Raw genomic sequence first — 15,484 nt, 5'->3', positions numbered from 1 at the left:
CGCTTTGGAGCTGTGCAGAGGGGACAGTTCTGTAACTGACAGCTTAGTGGGTTCTTATTTCCAAGCCGAATGTGTGTCAGGCTGACTACAGCTGTACTTGTATGTCTGGATTTCGCCCTCAACACCCCACAGAAACTGCTCTCCTAAAGCTCACAAACCACTTACTAACAGCTATATCCAAGGGACACTAATCCGAACTCTTACTTCTAGACCTTTCGGCTGCCTTTGATACGGTTGACCACCCCCTCCGCAAAAAAAAAAAACCCAGACCTTTACTCTTTCGGTCCCCACGACTGTGCTCTTCGCTGGCTCTCATCCTACCTATCCCACCGCACCTTCAGTGTCATTTACAATTCTATTTCCTCCTCTCATCTTCCTTTCTTCATTGGCATCCCCCAAGGTTCTGTTCTTGGACCTCTCCTATTTACATTACCTACCTGGGTCAGCAAATAGCCTCCCATGGCTTTCAATATAATTTCTAAGCTGACCCAAATCTTTCTCTCCACCCCAACAGCTTACTCCATTAGTCTCCTCACGCATCACTAATTTAATAATAGACATTCCAGCCTGGATGTCACACCATTTCTTCAAACTCAATCTATCCAAAACTGAGCTCATATATCCTCCCTCATATGCCCCTTCCTGACTTCTCTGTCAAGATCAATGGCCCAAACATCAACCCATCCCCACATGCCAGAGTGCTAGATGTAGTCCTGGACTCTGAACTCTTTGGGCCCCACATTCAATCACTTTCCAAAGCTTGCTGCGTCAACATCTCCAAAATACGTCCCTTCTCAACCAATGACGCCGCTAAGCTTCTAATTTACTCCCTGGTCATCTCCCACATCGACTACTGCAAAACCCTCCTTGTTGGCTTACCTTTAAATAGACTATCACCCCCTTCAGTCTATTATGAATACTGCTTCCAGACTCATCCACCTTACAAACCGCTCAGTGTCTGCAACCCCCTCTGCCAATCCCTCCACTGGCTGCCACTCACCCAACAAATTAAATTCAAAATACTAACAATAAGTTACAAAAGACATCTACAACTTGGCCCCAGGTACATGACTAACCTAGTCTCAAAATACCAACCAAATCGTTCTCTTTGTTCCTTCCAAGACCGTCTGCTCTCTCCCTTCTACCTGGTTTGCCTTCTCCCGAGCCTCTCCCATCCTATGGAATTCCCTACCAAACTCCATCCACTTTTAGGTGATCCCAGAAAATTTTTCTTTTTAGAGAAGCCTATCCTTCCTTCACCTAACAACTGAAGTTTTATTTTCTCCATCAGCTCATCCCCCACAGTCATTACCTTTTTGTATCATTAGACTCTCCCTTTAAGATTGTAAGCTATAACAAGCAGGGCCCTCTGCTTACTCCTATCAAATTGTATTGTAACTGTACTGTCTGCCCTCAGGTTGTAAAGCTCTGAGAAAACTGTTGGCACTATATAAAGCCTGAATAATAATAATAATAATAATAATAATAATAATATGGGATGGTGGTCCACCGGAGGGTTGGAATTCTGTGCCTGCCCAGAAGAGGTTATGTAAATTGGCTTTCAGAACGTCAGTATTTACACAGGAAAATTGAGGAGCCACACTTCCATGTGACAGCTCTCTGCCATCCTAAAAATGTAAACACTAGAATGCACAAGGAGAGGCTTAGGACCTCCGTGTGACAACACTCTGACAATAGACACTGAATATTACATAGTAGGATGATGAGGGTGTCCCTTCTCTCACATACCCAGAACTAGATCACAAGTTTCCGCGGCACCAAGTCGTTTACAGAATATATTTAAATCTATCAAATGTGCAGAAAAAGACCGGGGATCTCTGGAGGTTTAGTATACCTTGGTCACAAAACAAACCCAATTTTGCTCACACAAGAAAAATGATAAATTGCTCATTAGCCTGATATTAACCTCTTGCAGACTTTTATGACATTTTTACTAGGTACAACCAATGGGCTTTTTCACTGTGGAAACCGACAAGAGGTTAATCTCGATACTGAGAAAATAAATAAATACATTTTAAAAATGTGTATAGTTCAGCATTTCTTTTTTTCTGTTTTCTAATAGCAGATTCAATCTTTAGATATCAACTGCTGTAAAATGCTGAAGGTGGAAAAGTAGACCTCAAAACAATCAGGCCACAATCTGAATAGAGAAATAATCTCTGAAAGCAGACCCCATTGGGATCGCTTTACTAAAGGAATAGAGGTTATTTACTTTGCAAAGAAAAAAAAGACCTGGTTCACACTGATGCAATTTCAGATGCGATTTGGGTTTCACTGAGTCGCATGACAGTGGAAATAACATTGCTTCCAGTTCACATCAATGCAGCATGGCTGCGAAGCAACTTTAGGAATGGGTCCTGTGCTACTTTGGTGTGATTTGGTCCCCAATAATATGCAAACCATATCCAAAAACTCAACCAAAGTCGTATCAAAGTTGCATTACATGATCACACTGCAAACAGAGTCAAAATCCCATCTGAACTGAACCTAACAGCAAATTAGGTAAAGCAAACAACACATAAAAGAACAAAAAAAAATCCAACAGGATTTTTGATAGCACGACTGGTTGATTGAAGTGTACACGGCTTGATCCTATTGTCTTTGCTCCGGACCTGTTGTCACCCTGTACAATACAGGACCAGCAGCCATGCATTGTATGTGAGGTCACAGAGGACCAGCCCACAACTCAGGGTGTCAGACAGTGGAAGAGTGTAGATATTTGCCAGCACACCACGGATCAGATCTAGTCCAAACAGCTTTATCGACGTATGATCACATCACACAGGAGAGTGCAACGTTCTGGAGTCACGCAGGACTCCTTCATCGGGCATGTGATCATCAGGGCTCCTGTGTGACTCTGCTAAAAATAAATGTTATATATATTATATAATGTTGGAGTCAATAGGAGTCAATGGGTGGACCGTTTGGATCTGCCTTTCCGTTTTCTGGCGGATCCAAACGGGTCACCCATTGACTCCTATGGGCAGGCGGATGCCAGTGGAGATGTGTCTGCTAACATGCGTCTGCCATCCGATCCGCTAAAATCAGACATATGGCGATACGTTAAGCCATCCAGCGATCAGATCGGTCCCTTTTCGTCCAAACTCTCCATAGGAATCAGCGGGGCTCTGATAGGTCTCTCCCTGCTCAGTGAGTAGAGACGGATCTGTCATCCACTGGCTCAGCAGAGATCAACTGAGCGATATCCTGCTGAGCTGGCGGACTCCGCTAAGTGCATCCGCCCCGTGTGGAAGGGGCCTAGTCTAAGTGTTTAAACTGACCTCATTTACAGACAGAAGTTTAGCCCTTTGATCTCTAAAAGAACCGAATGATACATTGCATCACTTCTCGATCTCTCAACGCTGATCAATGTTGATAAACATTTGCCAGTTTTTTTTTTTTTGGTTTTTTTTGACAGCTCTGAGCAGAGAACGTCTCTGGGCTGTTTACACTGAATCGTTGAAATGCCAAATTAAGATCGTGAGGGGGGGGTTAAATTGACATTGTGATTAATCATGCAGCTCTATGTGTATGTGCAGTATGTGTTTATAAGTGTGTCGGGACCCCACGGGGTAAAGGACCGTGCTATACCGCAGATGGACACCAGCGGCAAAAAAAGCGCCCTGAGGCGATTCAGTTCGCATAGGTAGTGCTATACAAGTCACTCATTCATTCAACATGCCGCCCACAAGCTGTTGGGCACCAGTTTGGCAGCAGAATAATCTCAGCGCCCAGTATAAGTATCAGGTAAATGATCACCCATGGGAGGCGAAAGTTAACCCTCTCCCTCTACACCTGTTGTCAGGACACCAAATGTCAACCACCCATGTTGGGAAGAGTTAACTTTCGCTGAAATGACCATCAAATGCAGGCAGGCAGAGATAGGGGCACACTTTTACTGTCATTGAGCATCAATGCAAGAGGGGGGAAAAGGGGGGTTAAATTTCACGGCCTCGACCATCATTGCAGTCAGGGGGGGGATGATGGTGTACTGACAGGGAGTTGAAGGAAGAACCTTCAGAAGCCTGGCTTTGCTTCTGCAATCCACTGCTTTGCATGCTTTTATTTGCAAAAGTGTAAAAGTACTTTTTTTCTTGCAAATATATGCAATTTTGGGGGAAAAAGGTGGACCAAATGCAAATAGAAACCAGCTGATATTCGGCCTGTGTGTACTACAGCTGAGAAGGGTTCTGAGCAGTCAGCCAATGACTGAAAAGCGCTGACCGGAGTGTTCTGGGGGGCCATCCCCCTGTCAGAACACAATAGCACAGCAGGGGAGATCGCTGTACTAAAGTCGGATAGTTAGTACAGTGGCTCCTCCTGAGCTGTCAGTTTTTTCATTAAGCCCGCTGGGTTGAACGAAAAAAAAAAAAAAAAAAAACACTAATAGTGTGTACAAGGCTTAAGACAGATTTTATACTACTAAAATATAAACAGGGAGAAGAGTCTGTTTGACGTTACAATTACAATGGGTTCACAGGCTACAAAAATATGACAAACTGAAAGAATGCCCAGTCAAGATCATATGACAGTCATAGGTCAGAAAGGTCCATGGAATAAAAATAAATATGCTACAAAGACTTCTGAAAGCAAGCTTTATGCAACAGGATAAAGGACTTCATACACCCAAATGGAATGTTAGCCAAACACACAGGACAGTATTGTATTATTCATGTCAACCTACTATACATTCACAAGATACTTTATACATTCTGGATTCCTTCACCCAGCGCAATGATAAAAATCCAACCCCCCAGTGCATTACTGTGCATTTCGGTTACATGTCAGTTAAAGCGGAGTTCTAACCAAAAGTGGAAGCTCCGCTTATCTGTCTCCTCCCCCCTCCGGTGCCACATCTGGCACCTTTTGGAGGGGGGGGGGGGGGGAGGGGCTGTGCGGGTACCTGTCCCAACTTCCATCGGACCTTGCTGCGGTCCATATTGACCATATTACACATTAATCCCTAAATATGCGTGTAACATGCTCCAAAAAGATGAATTTGACCTTTAATGCTTATATTTTTTAGGTGGGCAGCAAGTTTTTCTTTGTTTAAGATATATAATTGCTACTGCTATCCAGTTCTTCTGGATGTGTCAAACAGCATGTTCCCCATTGGGCACCATGGTTCTTTCTGCTGAGCACATCACTGTGTCTTGGATAACAGGTGGCTAGTGAAGTCTGAAAAGTCATCTCCCATTCTACATACTTATTGAATATAAGTGACTCAGGCTGGCCATACATTGATCTAAATTCAGGTGGCTCAGCAGGGACCAGACAAATTTTGATCCATGTGTGGCCACAAAGGATGAGATCAGACGTGTTCGCAACTCCACATGCCCACACTCGCCAGGAACTTGACACTCCGCAGCGCTAATCTCAGCCAGTGAGGCATTTCCTCATCTGTGGCTGCACAGATCAGGAAAACGTCTCACTACTTGTGATTAGCGCTGCGGAGTGTCAGCTTCCTGTCAGGCGCGCGGAGTTGCGAACACGTCTGATCTCATTCTTAGTGGCCACTGCAGTTGAACAGAAGTTGATCGACCAATCGAGTTATGTCCAACTGCCCTGTCGGATATAAGCCATTCGATCAGCGCTGCAGGCCTGATCTGTGCATTCTGACAGGGGGGGGGGGTCTTTCCGCTGTTATAATACAATAGCGCACCAGGGAGGATTTCCCTATACACACATTCGATCAGTTCAGTTCTTTACGTTCAGCCTTGAATGAGAAAAAAAAAAAAACTAAACCATGTATGGCCAGTTTTACTATAGCAAAGCTAAGATCTGGATGACAGCCCGACTGCACCATGAAAACCCTTGTGCAAAAGCAAATCCTTTATTGCTGTTCCCATAAGGATCACTATACACCAAGCTGAAAGGTCTGCTTAGTACACATTAGATGCTGTTACAATCAGCAAAATTGTGAGCAAACACAAATCACCAAACATGCTATACCAAAATATTGGACAATACAAACAAGAAAAGCAAGAACATTTTCTAAACATTTCCTATAATATAATGCGGTTTAAGTCCTGCCCTCTTGATGTCACGAAATGTGTCTTAGCATGAAAACCAGAGAAATTTATGTTAGCCATACACCAGTCAAAAAATGAACACAGTCATGAGAGAGAACGATATTGCCACCATGCGATGAACGACTTTGGAACAATAAATTGTTTAATGAACATAAAAGAATCAGTTTCTTGTTTTTTTTCTTCTGGGTCACATATGTGCAGTACCAACAGTTCAAAACGGAGGAGAAACATGTTAACCTTTTAATTTATAGTCTGTTCAGTAGGGGTTTTGCTTTGATTTTTTTGGCTCAAAAACATCACAATCGATTTTCAACTTGTGCCCATTAACTAGACGAAAAACTAATGAACTGTCCAAATGACCGATTTTCAAACCATTTTTCATCTAGTGTATGGGCACCATTAAAGTCAATGTAAATTCAGACAAAACAATTCTCTTATTCGATTCCTTTTGGTCTGTTAACCCCTTAAGGCCAGCACCTCCCGAGCCCTGGGTTTATGATGCCGGGAGGCGGGGTGGTGTTTGTGATCATGTGACCGCTGTAATTGGCTGTCACAGTGGTCAAATGACTGGAAAGCTCCAGATCTCAAAAATCGCAATTGGGAGTTTTCTGTTAGGCACCAGCAGGGCCGGGACAAGGAGTGGGCAGGAGGGACAGCTGCCCTGGGTGCAGTTGTGTACTGCAGGGAAGGGGGCAAAGCCATTCTCACTATATGCCTGACAGGAGTAGCGATAGCGGCATCATTTCTGTCAGCCAAGCACTGGGAGCAATGGGAAGAGCAGTAGAGAACCAGGCAGCTGTGCTCTCCCCTCATGCCCAGTCTCAGTTCTTGTGATGACTCTTAAAATATCCTCCTTTTGACAAGCGGATGACTACTGGGGGTAGGATCCCCTAAGCTTGCATATAATGGGGGGGGGGGGGCACAGTTTGGCATCTTTGCCCTGGGCACTGGGTGACCTTGTCCTGGCACTGGGCACTGGTAACTGGCACAGGTTTGTTTAACTTTAGGTACGCACACATGTGGCCTCTTGGTATCAAGACGCACCCATCGAGAGAATGCATATTTGCGTACTCTTGGCACCAAGACGTCAAATATATAAGTGGAAGTGTATCATTATATTATTTTAACAAGTAGCTGTTCATCCCTCCATAAATTAGGTGAACTGATAACAGCCCAGAGGCAGAGAGTAGGGGAAGTTATCAGTATTGCTTTCTGCTATCTCTGTGGATAGCAAGCTACAAAGCACCTCCCCCATTATAGAGAAGAGTGGAAGGGAGTTATATAGTCCTAACACTCCCTGTTCTAGGGTGAAGCGCTGCTCAGTACGGTTGTCAGCCTAGGACAGGAAGAGAGTTAAATGGCAGGATTATCAGGTTAAGCCCCGGTTCACATTGCTGCGACTTGAGAGTTCAAAGTTGCATGAGAAGTCAGGCCCTATTAACAGCAATGAAACCAGTCCAATCGGTGTGACTCAAGTCACTCCAACTTAGAAAAAAGGTTCCTGCACTACTTTGGTGCGACTTCAACACCACATGCATTGACTTCTGTTAAAGAAGTCATATGCAAGCCTTGATGAAGTAGCGCAGGGATGTCAGATCTGAAGCCAGGGCAGTGTGAACCAGGGCTAAAACAAAAGAAAAAGAATGCAGAAAAATAAAACCAATGCAGCTGTCACATCTAAGGACTGGAAAGCTGCATTACTACCATTTTTTTTCTTTTAGAGAATGCTTTAAAAAAATATATATATTATTTGCAATTTTGAAGCCTGTGCCTAGTAAAGGTTGTATGTAAAGGCCTATTCACACCAGCAGCATACAGATTATAACGCCACTGGTGTGCTCTGTGAAAGAAGGTTGTCATAATGCATCACATTTTTCTTTTTCTTTATTGAAATGTCACAAAATAACATTTTATTCATCTTCATGCACCGTAGTGCGATACGTCACAACATGCTGTGCAAAAAAACAGCACGTTCTACTTTTTTTAGTGCACACCTCCACAGCACAGTGGTGTGAACTGGACTAATCCTTATGTCCTAAATATTAGGCAAGTCTGCCCAATGCATATGGTGTGAATAGGCCTCAGAATTACAATAGTTTCTGTCATGCAGCTTGCATCTGCCTAGGCTTATGTATTATGGGGTTTCTCCTTTGGCCTGCTCATTTGCTACCTTGTTTCTGTAGATCCTGCCAGTCAAGGCTTTATCTGAAGTAGAGTGACAACACTCATCCACTGCCTGTGATCTAGAAGTAGCGTTGTCAGTCTGCCTTGCATTCTTATAGAGATGGATTACAGGCAGCTACGCTAAACACACAGTTTGTCTGTAGTCTCTCCATTGTCAGCATATGTCAAGTTGCCAATCGATATTCCTCATTCCCTCTGCAATGCCCTGCCAAATTGATTGACAGAGGCTGGAAACATATTGCAGTCCACTTCTCAGGGATATAAAGTAATGAGATTCTGGGACTGGAAGTCCATGGCCCAGCGGTGATGGCAAACAGTAATGCTGGCCAAACACTATATGAAAAATCAGCCGAACCCATTTTCGAAAAAGGAACATTCGGCCGTGAGCGCATACCATAGTGCCATCATAAATCGTTCAGTGGACATAAATAAATGCCTTTTTTGTTCGTTTTTTTTTACATATACCTAGAGCAGACAGTTCAGATGGGAATCGCATTAACCTTTCAATTTATCGTTCGTTCGGCAGAAAATTTCCAAACTTGTGCTTCGTTTTTTTCGGCTCAAAAACGTCCCAACAATTATCGATTTTCTGCCCATTAACTGGCCAAAAAATGAACAAACTGTCTAAATGACCAAATTTCGCCTGATTTTTCATGTAGTGTATGGCCAGCATAATGCAGCAGCTTGAGACATCCTCAATGGGTCCGGCTGAGCATAGCGGAGAAAGCCTGCCAGCAATCACATGGGTTCAGGGAAAAAAAATTGATTCAAAAAATAAATAAATAAGTAAATCATTTATAATAATAATACAAAAAAAAAAAAGTATAAAATTTGCATGTGGGGTACCCACTGTAGAGATACTGTATATGTCAGTCATTAAAGTCAGTGAGGTTTTATATCTACTTTATAAAAGGTGAACAGAAAGGTGCCAAAAAAAAAAAAAGATAATAATCTGACTATTATAAAGCACTATGATTAGGTGACACATTTTATAGCACGTTGCACCTCCTTGCTGCTTCTTGTTCCCATACTAATGATTATATAGGACGCATCAGAATCGTCATGTTTTTGTGACTTTGCATGTCAGTTCCAATTCAGGCCTGACTGTGTGTGTCCGCACCCGAAGGTGATTTACAGCTTCTTCTGAAAGTGCAGATTTGCTGTGAGATGGATATACAGTATACAGCAGACATCAGCACGAAGCCCAAAGTAGATGGCTATATAAAAAGAAACGCAGACATGCCTGACCAAAGGATCAAAGCTCATATGATGGACAGCCTGGGTAGGTATACAGGTAGACCTAGGGTACCCTTGGCCAGTAATATACTGTTCTTTGGCTGCAAAACATGTAACTCTCTGCCTATGTTAGTGATAGGTAAAGGATCATAAGGCTTGTATTATTTCTCTGAAATTTTACCTACCTTCTGTATAGCCAATGTAAATACAAATATACTGCAAGCATGCAGTGTAGAAGTAGAATGAGCACCATGCCATCAGTTCTGCTACATTAGCACAACAAGAGCAACAGAATGCTGCAAACAACAAACAGCTACTGTGCAGCACAACTACTGCGGAATGTCACATTATTATTACCTTATAACACAGAGGAATAGCTAATACGTGAAGAGACACCCAGGCAGGCCAGCAATAACTCCCACCACAAATACACACAAGCCAGCAATGATTCCCAGCATGAAAGCACCCCCCCCCAGTACAAGCAGGCTAGCAATGACTCCCCCTCCAAACAGTCAGGTCAGCAGTGCCCCCCCCCCATACAAGCAGGTCAGCAGTGACCCCCCCCCCACTACATATAAGCAGGTCAGCAATGACCACCCCCCTCCCTCCATACAAACAGGTCAGCAATGACCCCCCCCCCCCCACCTCCATATAAGATGGTCAGCAAAGCTCCCCCTCCATACAGGTAGGTCAGCAATGATCCCCCCTCCATACAAGCAGGTCAGCAATGATCCCCCTCTGTACAAGCAGGTCAGCAAACAGACCAGAAATGAACCCTGTCTGATTTCCCCCCCATACAAACAGGCCAGCAATGATCCCTGATCCCGAACCCCCATACAAACAGGCCAGCAATGATCCCTGATTCCCACCCCCCCATACAAACAGGCCAGCAATGATCCCTGATTCCCCCCCCCCCCCATATAAACAGGCCAGCAATGATCCCTGATCTCCCCCCCTCCCCCATATAAACAGGCCAGCAATGATCCCCGATCCCCCCCCCCCCCCCATATAAACAGGCCAGCAATGATTCCTGATCCCCCCACCCCATATAAACAGGCCAGCAATGATCCCTGATCCCCCCACCCCATATAAACAGGCCAGCAATGGTCTCTGATCCCCCCCCCCCATATAAACAGCCCAGCAATGGTCTCCGACCCCCCCCCCCCCCCAATACAAACAGGTCAGCAGAGATCTCCAATTTCCACCCCCTCCATACATGCAGACCAGCAATGATCTCCCCCAAATACATGTAGGCCAGCATAGACGACCCCCCCCCCAATAACATGCAGGTCAGCATCCCCCTCCCCCTATAAATGCAGGCAGGCCAGCAATCATCCCCCCTCTACATAGGCAGGCCAGCAATGATCCCCCCTCTATATAGGCAGGCCAGCAATGATCCCCCCCTCTATATAGGCAGGCCAGCAATGATCCCCCCCTCTATATAGGCAGGCCAGCAATGATCCCCCCCTCTATATAGGCAGGCCAGCAATGATCCCCCCCTCTATATAGGCAGGCCAGCAATGATCCCCCCCTCTATATAGGCAGGCCAGCAATGATCCCCCCCTCTATATAGGCAGGCCAGCAATGATCCCCCCCTCTATATAGGCAGGCCAGCAATGATCCCCCCCTCTATATAGGCAGGCCAGCAATGATCCCCCCCTCTATATAGGCAGGCCAGCAATGATCCCCCCTCTTTATAGGCAGGCCAGCAATGATCCCCCCTCTATATAAACAGGGCAGCAATGATCCCCCCTCTATATAGGCAGGCCAGCAATGATGCCCCCTCTATATAGGCAGGCCAGCAATGATCCCCCCTCTATATAGGCAGGCCAGCAATGATCCCCCCTCTATATAGGCAGGCCAGCAATGATCCCCCCTCTATATAGACAGGGCCAGCAATGATCCCCCCTCTATATAGACAGGGCCAGCAATGATCCCCCCTCTATATAGACAGGGCAGCAATGATCCCCCCTCTATATAGACAGGGCAGCAATGATCCCCCCTCTATATAGACAGGGCAGCAATGATCCCACCTCTATATAGACAGGGCAGCAATGATCCCCCCTCTATATAGACAGGGCAGCAATGATCCCCTCTATATAGACAGGCCAGCAATGATCCCCCCCTCTATATAGACAGGGCCAGCAATGATCCCCCCTCTATATAGACAGGCCAGCAATGATCCCCCCCTCTATATAGACAGGCCAGCAATGATCCCCCCCTCTATATAGACAGGCCAGCAATGATCCCCCCCTCTATATAGACAGGCCAGCAATGATCCCCCCCTCTATATAGACAGGCCAGCAATGATCCCCCCCTCTATATAGACAGGCCAGCAATGATCCCCCCTCTATATAGACAGGGCCAGCAATGATCCCCCCTCTATATAGACAGGGCCAGCAATGATCCCCCCTCTATATAGACAGGGCCAGCAATGATCCCCCCTCTATATAGACAGGGCCAGCAATGATCCCCCCTCTATATAGACAGGGCCAGCAATGATCCCCCCTCTATATAGACAGGGCCAGCAATGATCCCCCCTCTAAATAGACAGGGCCAGCAATGATCCCCCCTCTATATAGACAGGGCCAGCAATGATCCCCCCTCTATATAGACAGGGCCAGCAATGATCCCCCCTCTATATAGACAGGGCCAGCAATGATCCCCCCCTCTATATAGACAGGGCCAGCAATGATCCCCCCTCTATATAGACAGGGCCAGCAATGATCCCCCCTCTATATAGACAGGGCCAGCAATGATCCCCCCTCTATATAGACAGGGCCAGCAATGATCCCCCCTCTATATAGACAGGGCCAGCAATGATCCCCCCTCTATATAGACAGGGCCAGCAATGATCCCCCCTCTATATAGACAGGGCCAGCAATGATCCCCCCTCTATATAGACAGGGCAGCAATGATCCCCCCTCTATATAGACAGGCCAGCAATGATCCCCCTCTATATAGACAGGCCAGCAATGATCCCCTCTATATAGCCAGACTAGCAATGATCCCCCCTCTATATAGACAGGCCAGCAATGATCCCCTCTATATAGCCAGACTAGCAATGATCCCCCCTCTATACAGACAGACTAGCAATGCTTCCTATAACATGCATCAGACTGGCTGACATAATGACAGCCCGCAGGCAGCCCCGCCCCCCTGTCACACTCACTCAGCTGTCCCCCGGCCCCGGTATTGGGGTTGTTGATGCCGGTGGTGGGTGGAGCCCCCGCGGTTGTCGGTCTCTCGAAGTTGCCGGGGTTGGAGAAGTAATCCCGGAGCCGAGGCAGCTCTCGGCCGGTCTCCAGCAGCTCGGTGTGCAGTTCCAGGGCTGTGAGGAGCAGCTGATCCCTCAGTAACTGAGCGGCCACCGTATCCAGGGGTACCCGGCCGGGCTCACAGGACAGCGGGAGGTTACTATACCGGGACCCCCCGGTCAGCTGCAGGGAAGGGGGGTCACTGTCATCCCCGGTATAACGGCCGGTGATCGGGAGTCCTGGGCGGGCGTCCAATGGAGACACATCTTCCTCCTCGTTATCTCCGTCCTCACCCTCCTCCTCCTCTTCTTCCTCCTCTTCTTCTTCCTCCTCCGAATCGCTCAGGAACGGGTTCACACTGCTACTACTGGTGCTGGGACCTACCGGGCCCGCGGAGCCGGCGGGGACACCCGAGGAGCCGCCCGGGCCTGAGCCTGGTGCAGGGGCCGCCATCTTGTAATGAGGCGGAGATGAGGGGAGGAGACGAGAAGGACAATATACTACATGGGAGGAGGACAGGAGGACAATATACTACATGGGAGGAGGACAGCCAATGTCACTGGAGACACCTCCCTGAGGATGGAGAATGGTTCATAATACACTGCACACCTACCACACAACCTACCTACACTATATATATATATGGAGGACAATATACTACATGGGAGGAGGACAGCCTCTGTCACTAGAGACACCTCCCTGAGGATGGAGAATGGTTCATAATACACTGCACACCTACCACTCAACCTACCTACACTATATATATATATATATATATATATATGGAGGACAATATACTACATGGGAGGAGGACAGCCAATGTCACTGGAGACACCTCCCTGAGGATGGAGAATGGTTCATAATACACTTCACACCTACCACACTACATACCTACACTATATATATATATGGAGGACAATATACTACATGGGAGGAGGACAGCCTCTGTCACTAGAGACACCTCCCTGAGGATGGAGAATGGTTCATAATACACTGCACACTTACCACTCAACCTACCTACACTATATATATATATATATATGGAGGACAATATACTACATGGGAGGAGGACAGCCAATGTCACTAGAGACACCTCCCTGAGGATAGAGAATGGTTCATAATACACTGCACACCTACCACTCAACCTACCTACACTATATATATATATATGGAGGACAATATACTACATGGGAGGAGGACAGCCTCTGTCACTAGAGACACCTCCCTGAGGATAGAGAATGGTTCATAATACACTGCACACCTACCACTCAACCTACCTACACTATATATATATATATATATATATATTATTATTATTATTATTATTATTCAGGATTTATATAGCGCCAACAGTTTACGCAGCGCTTTACAATATAAAAGGGAGACAATACAGTTATAATATAATACAATACAATACAATAGGATAGTAAATATATGGAGGACAATATACTACATGGGAGGAGGACAGCCAATGTCACTAGAGACACCTCCCTGAGGATAGAGAATGGTTCATAATACACTGCACACCTACCACTCAACCTACCTACACTATATATATATATGGAGGACAATATACTACATGGGAGGAGGACAGCCTCTGTCACTAGAGACACCTCCCTGAGGATAGAGAATGGTTCATAATACACTGCACACCTACCACTCAACCTACCTACACTATATATATATATATATATATATATATGGAGGACAATATACTACATGGGAGGAGGACAGCCTCTGTCACTAGAGACACCTCCCTGAGGATAGAGAATGGTTCATAATACACTGCACACCTACCACTCAACCTACCTACACTATATACTGTATATATATGGAGGACAATATACTACATGGGAGGAGGACAGCCAATGTCACTGGAGACACCCCCCTGAGGATGGAGAATGGTTCATAATACACTGCACACCTACCACACAACCTACCTACACTATATATATATATATATATATATATATATATATATATGGAGGACAATATACTACATGGGAGGAGGACAGCCAATGTCACTGGAGACACCTCCCTGAGGATGGAGAATGGTTCATAATACACTGCACACCTACCACACAACCTACCTACACTATATATATATGGAGGACAATATACTACATGGGAGGAGGACAGCCTCTGTCACTGGAGACACCTCCCTGAGGATGGAGAATGGTTCATAATACACGGCACACCTACCACACTACCTACCTACACTATATATATGGAGGACAATATACTACATGGGAGGAGGACAGCCAATGTCACTGGAGACACCTCCCTGAGGATGGAGAATGGTTCATAATACACTGCACACCTACCACACTACCTACCTACACTATATATATATGGAGGACAATATACTACATGGGAGGAGGACAGCCAATGTCACTGGAGACACCTCCCTGAGGATGGAGAATGGTTCATAATACACTGCACACCTACCACTCAACCTACGTACACTATATATATATATATATGGAGGACAATATACTACATGGGAGGAGGACAGCCAATGTCACTGGAGACACCCCCCTGAGGATGGAGAATGGTTCATAATACACTGCACACCTACCACTCAACCTACGTACACTATATATATATATATATATGGAGGACAATATACTACATGGGAGGAGGACAGCCAATGTCACTGGAGACACCCCCCTGAGGATGGAGAATGGTTCATAATACACTGCACACCTACCACACTACCTACCTACACTATATATATATATATATATATATATA

The 15,484-nt window shown here is 45.7% G+C and overlaps 1 protein-coding gene across 7 annotated transcripts in view; it reads right to left on the bottom strand.

The window, feature by feature from the left end:
- The window catches only part of RELCH (RAB11 binding and LisH domain, coiled-coil and HEAT repeat containing), a 251,582-nt gene extending 238,345 nt beyond the window's left edge, over positions 1-13,237 (bottom strand). For 5 of the 7 annotated variants that reach the window (XR_012244472.1, XM_073630909.1, XM_073630910.1 and 2 more), the window contains exon 1: positions 12,646-13,237. Coding sequence is in view for 6 of the 7 variants with exons in the window: in XM_073630909.1 (XP_073487010.1) it covers positions 12,646-13,183 (538 nt within the window). In the remaining variant the exon portion in view is untranslated. The remainder of the gene's footprint in view (positions 1-12,645) is intronic. The other 2 variants (XM_073630907.1, XM_073630908.1) reach the window with 1 other exon arrangement.
- Between the last annotated feature and the right edge of the window lie 2,247 nt (positions 13,238-15,484).

Source organism: Aquarana catesbeiana, linkage group LG05, assembly GCF_042186555.1.
Source record: "Aquarana catesbeiana isolate 2022-GZ linkage group LG05, ASM4218655v1, whole genome shotgun sequence".
Taxonomy (NCBI): Eukaryota; Metazoa; Chordata; class Amphibia; order Anura; family Ranidae; genus Aquarana; species Aquarana catesbeiana.
This window is presented reverse-complemented; position numbering and strand designations above follow the sequence as displayed.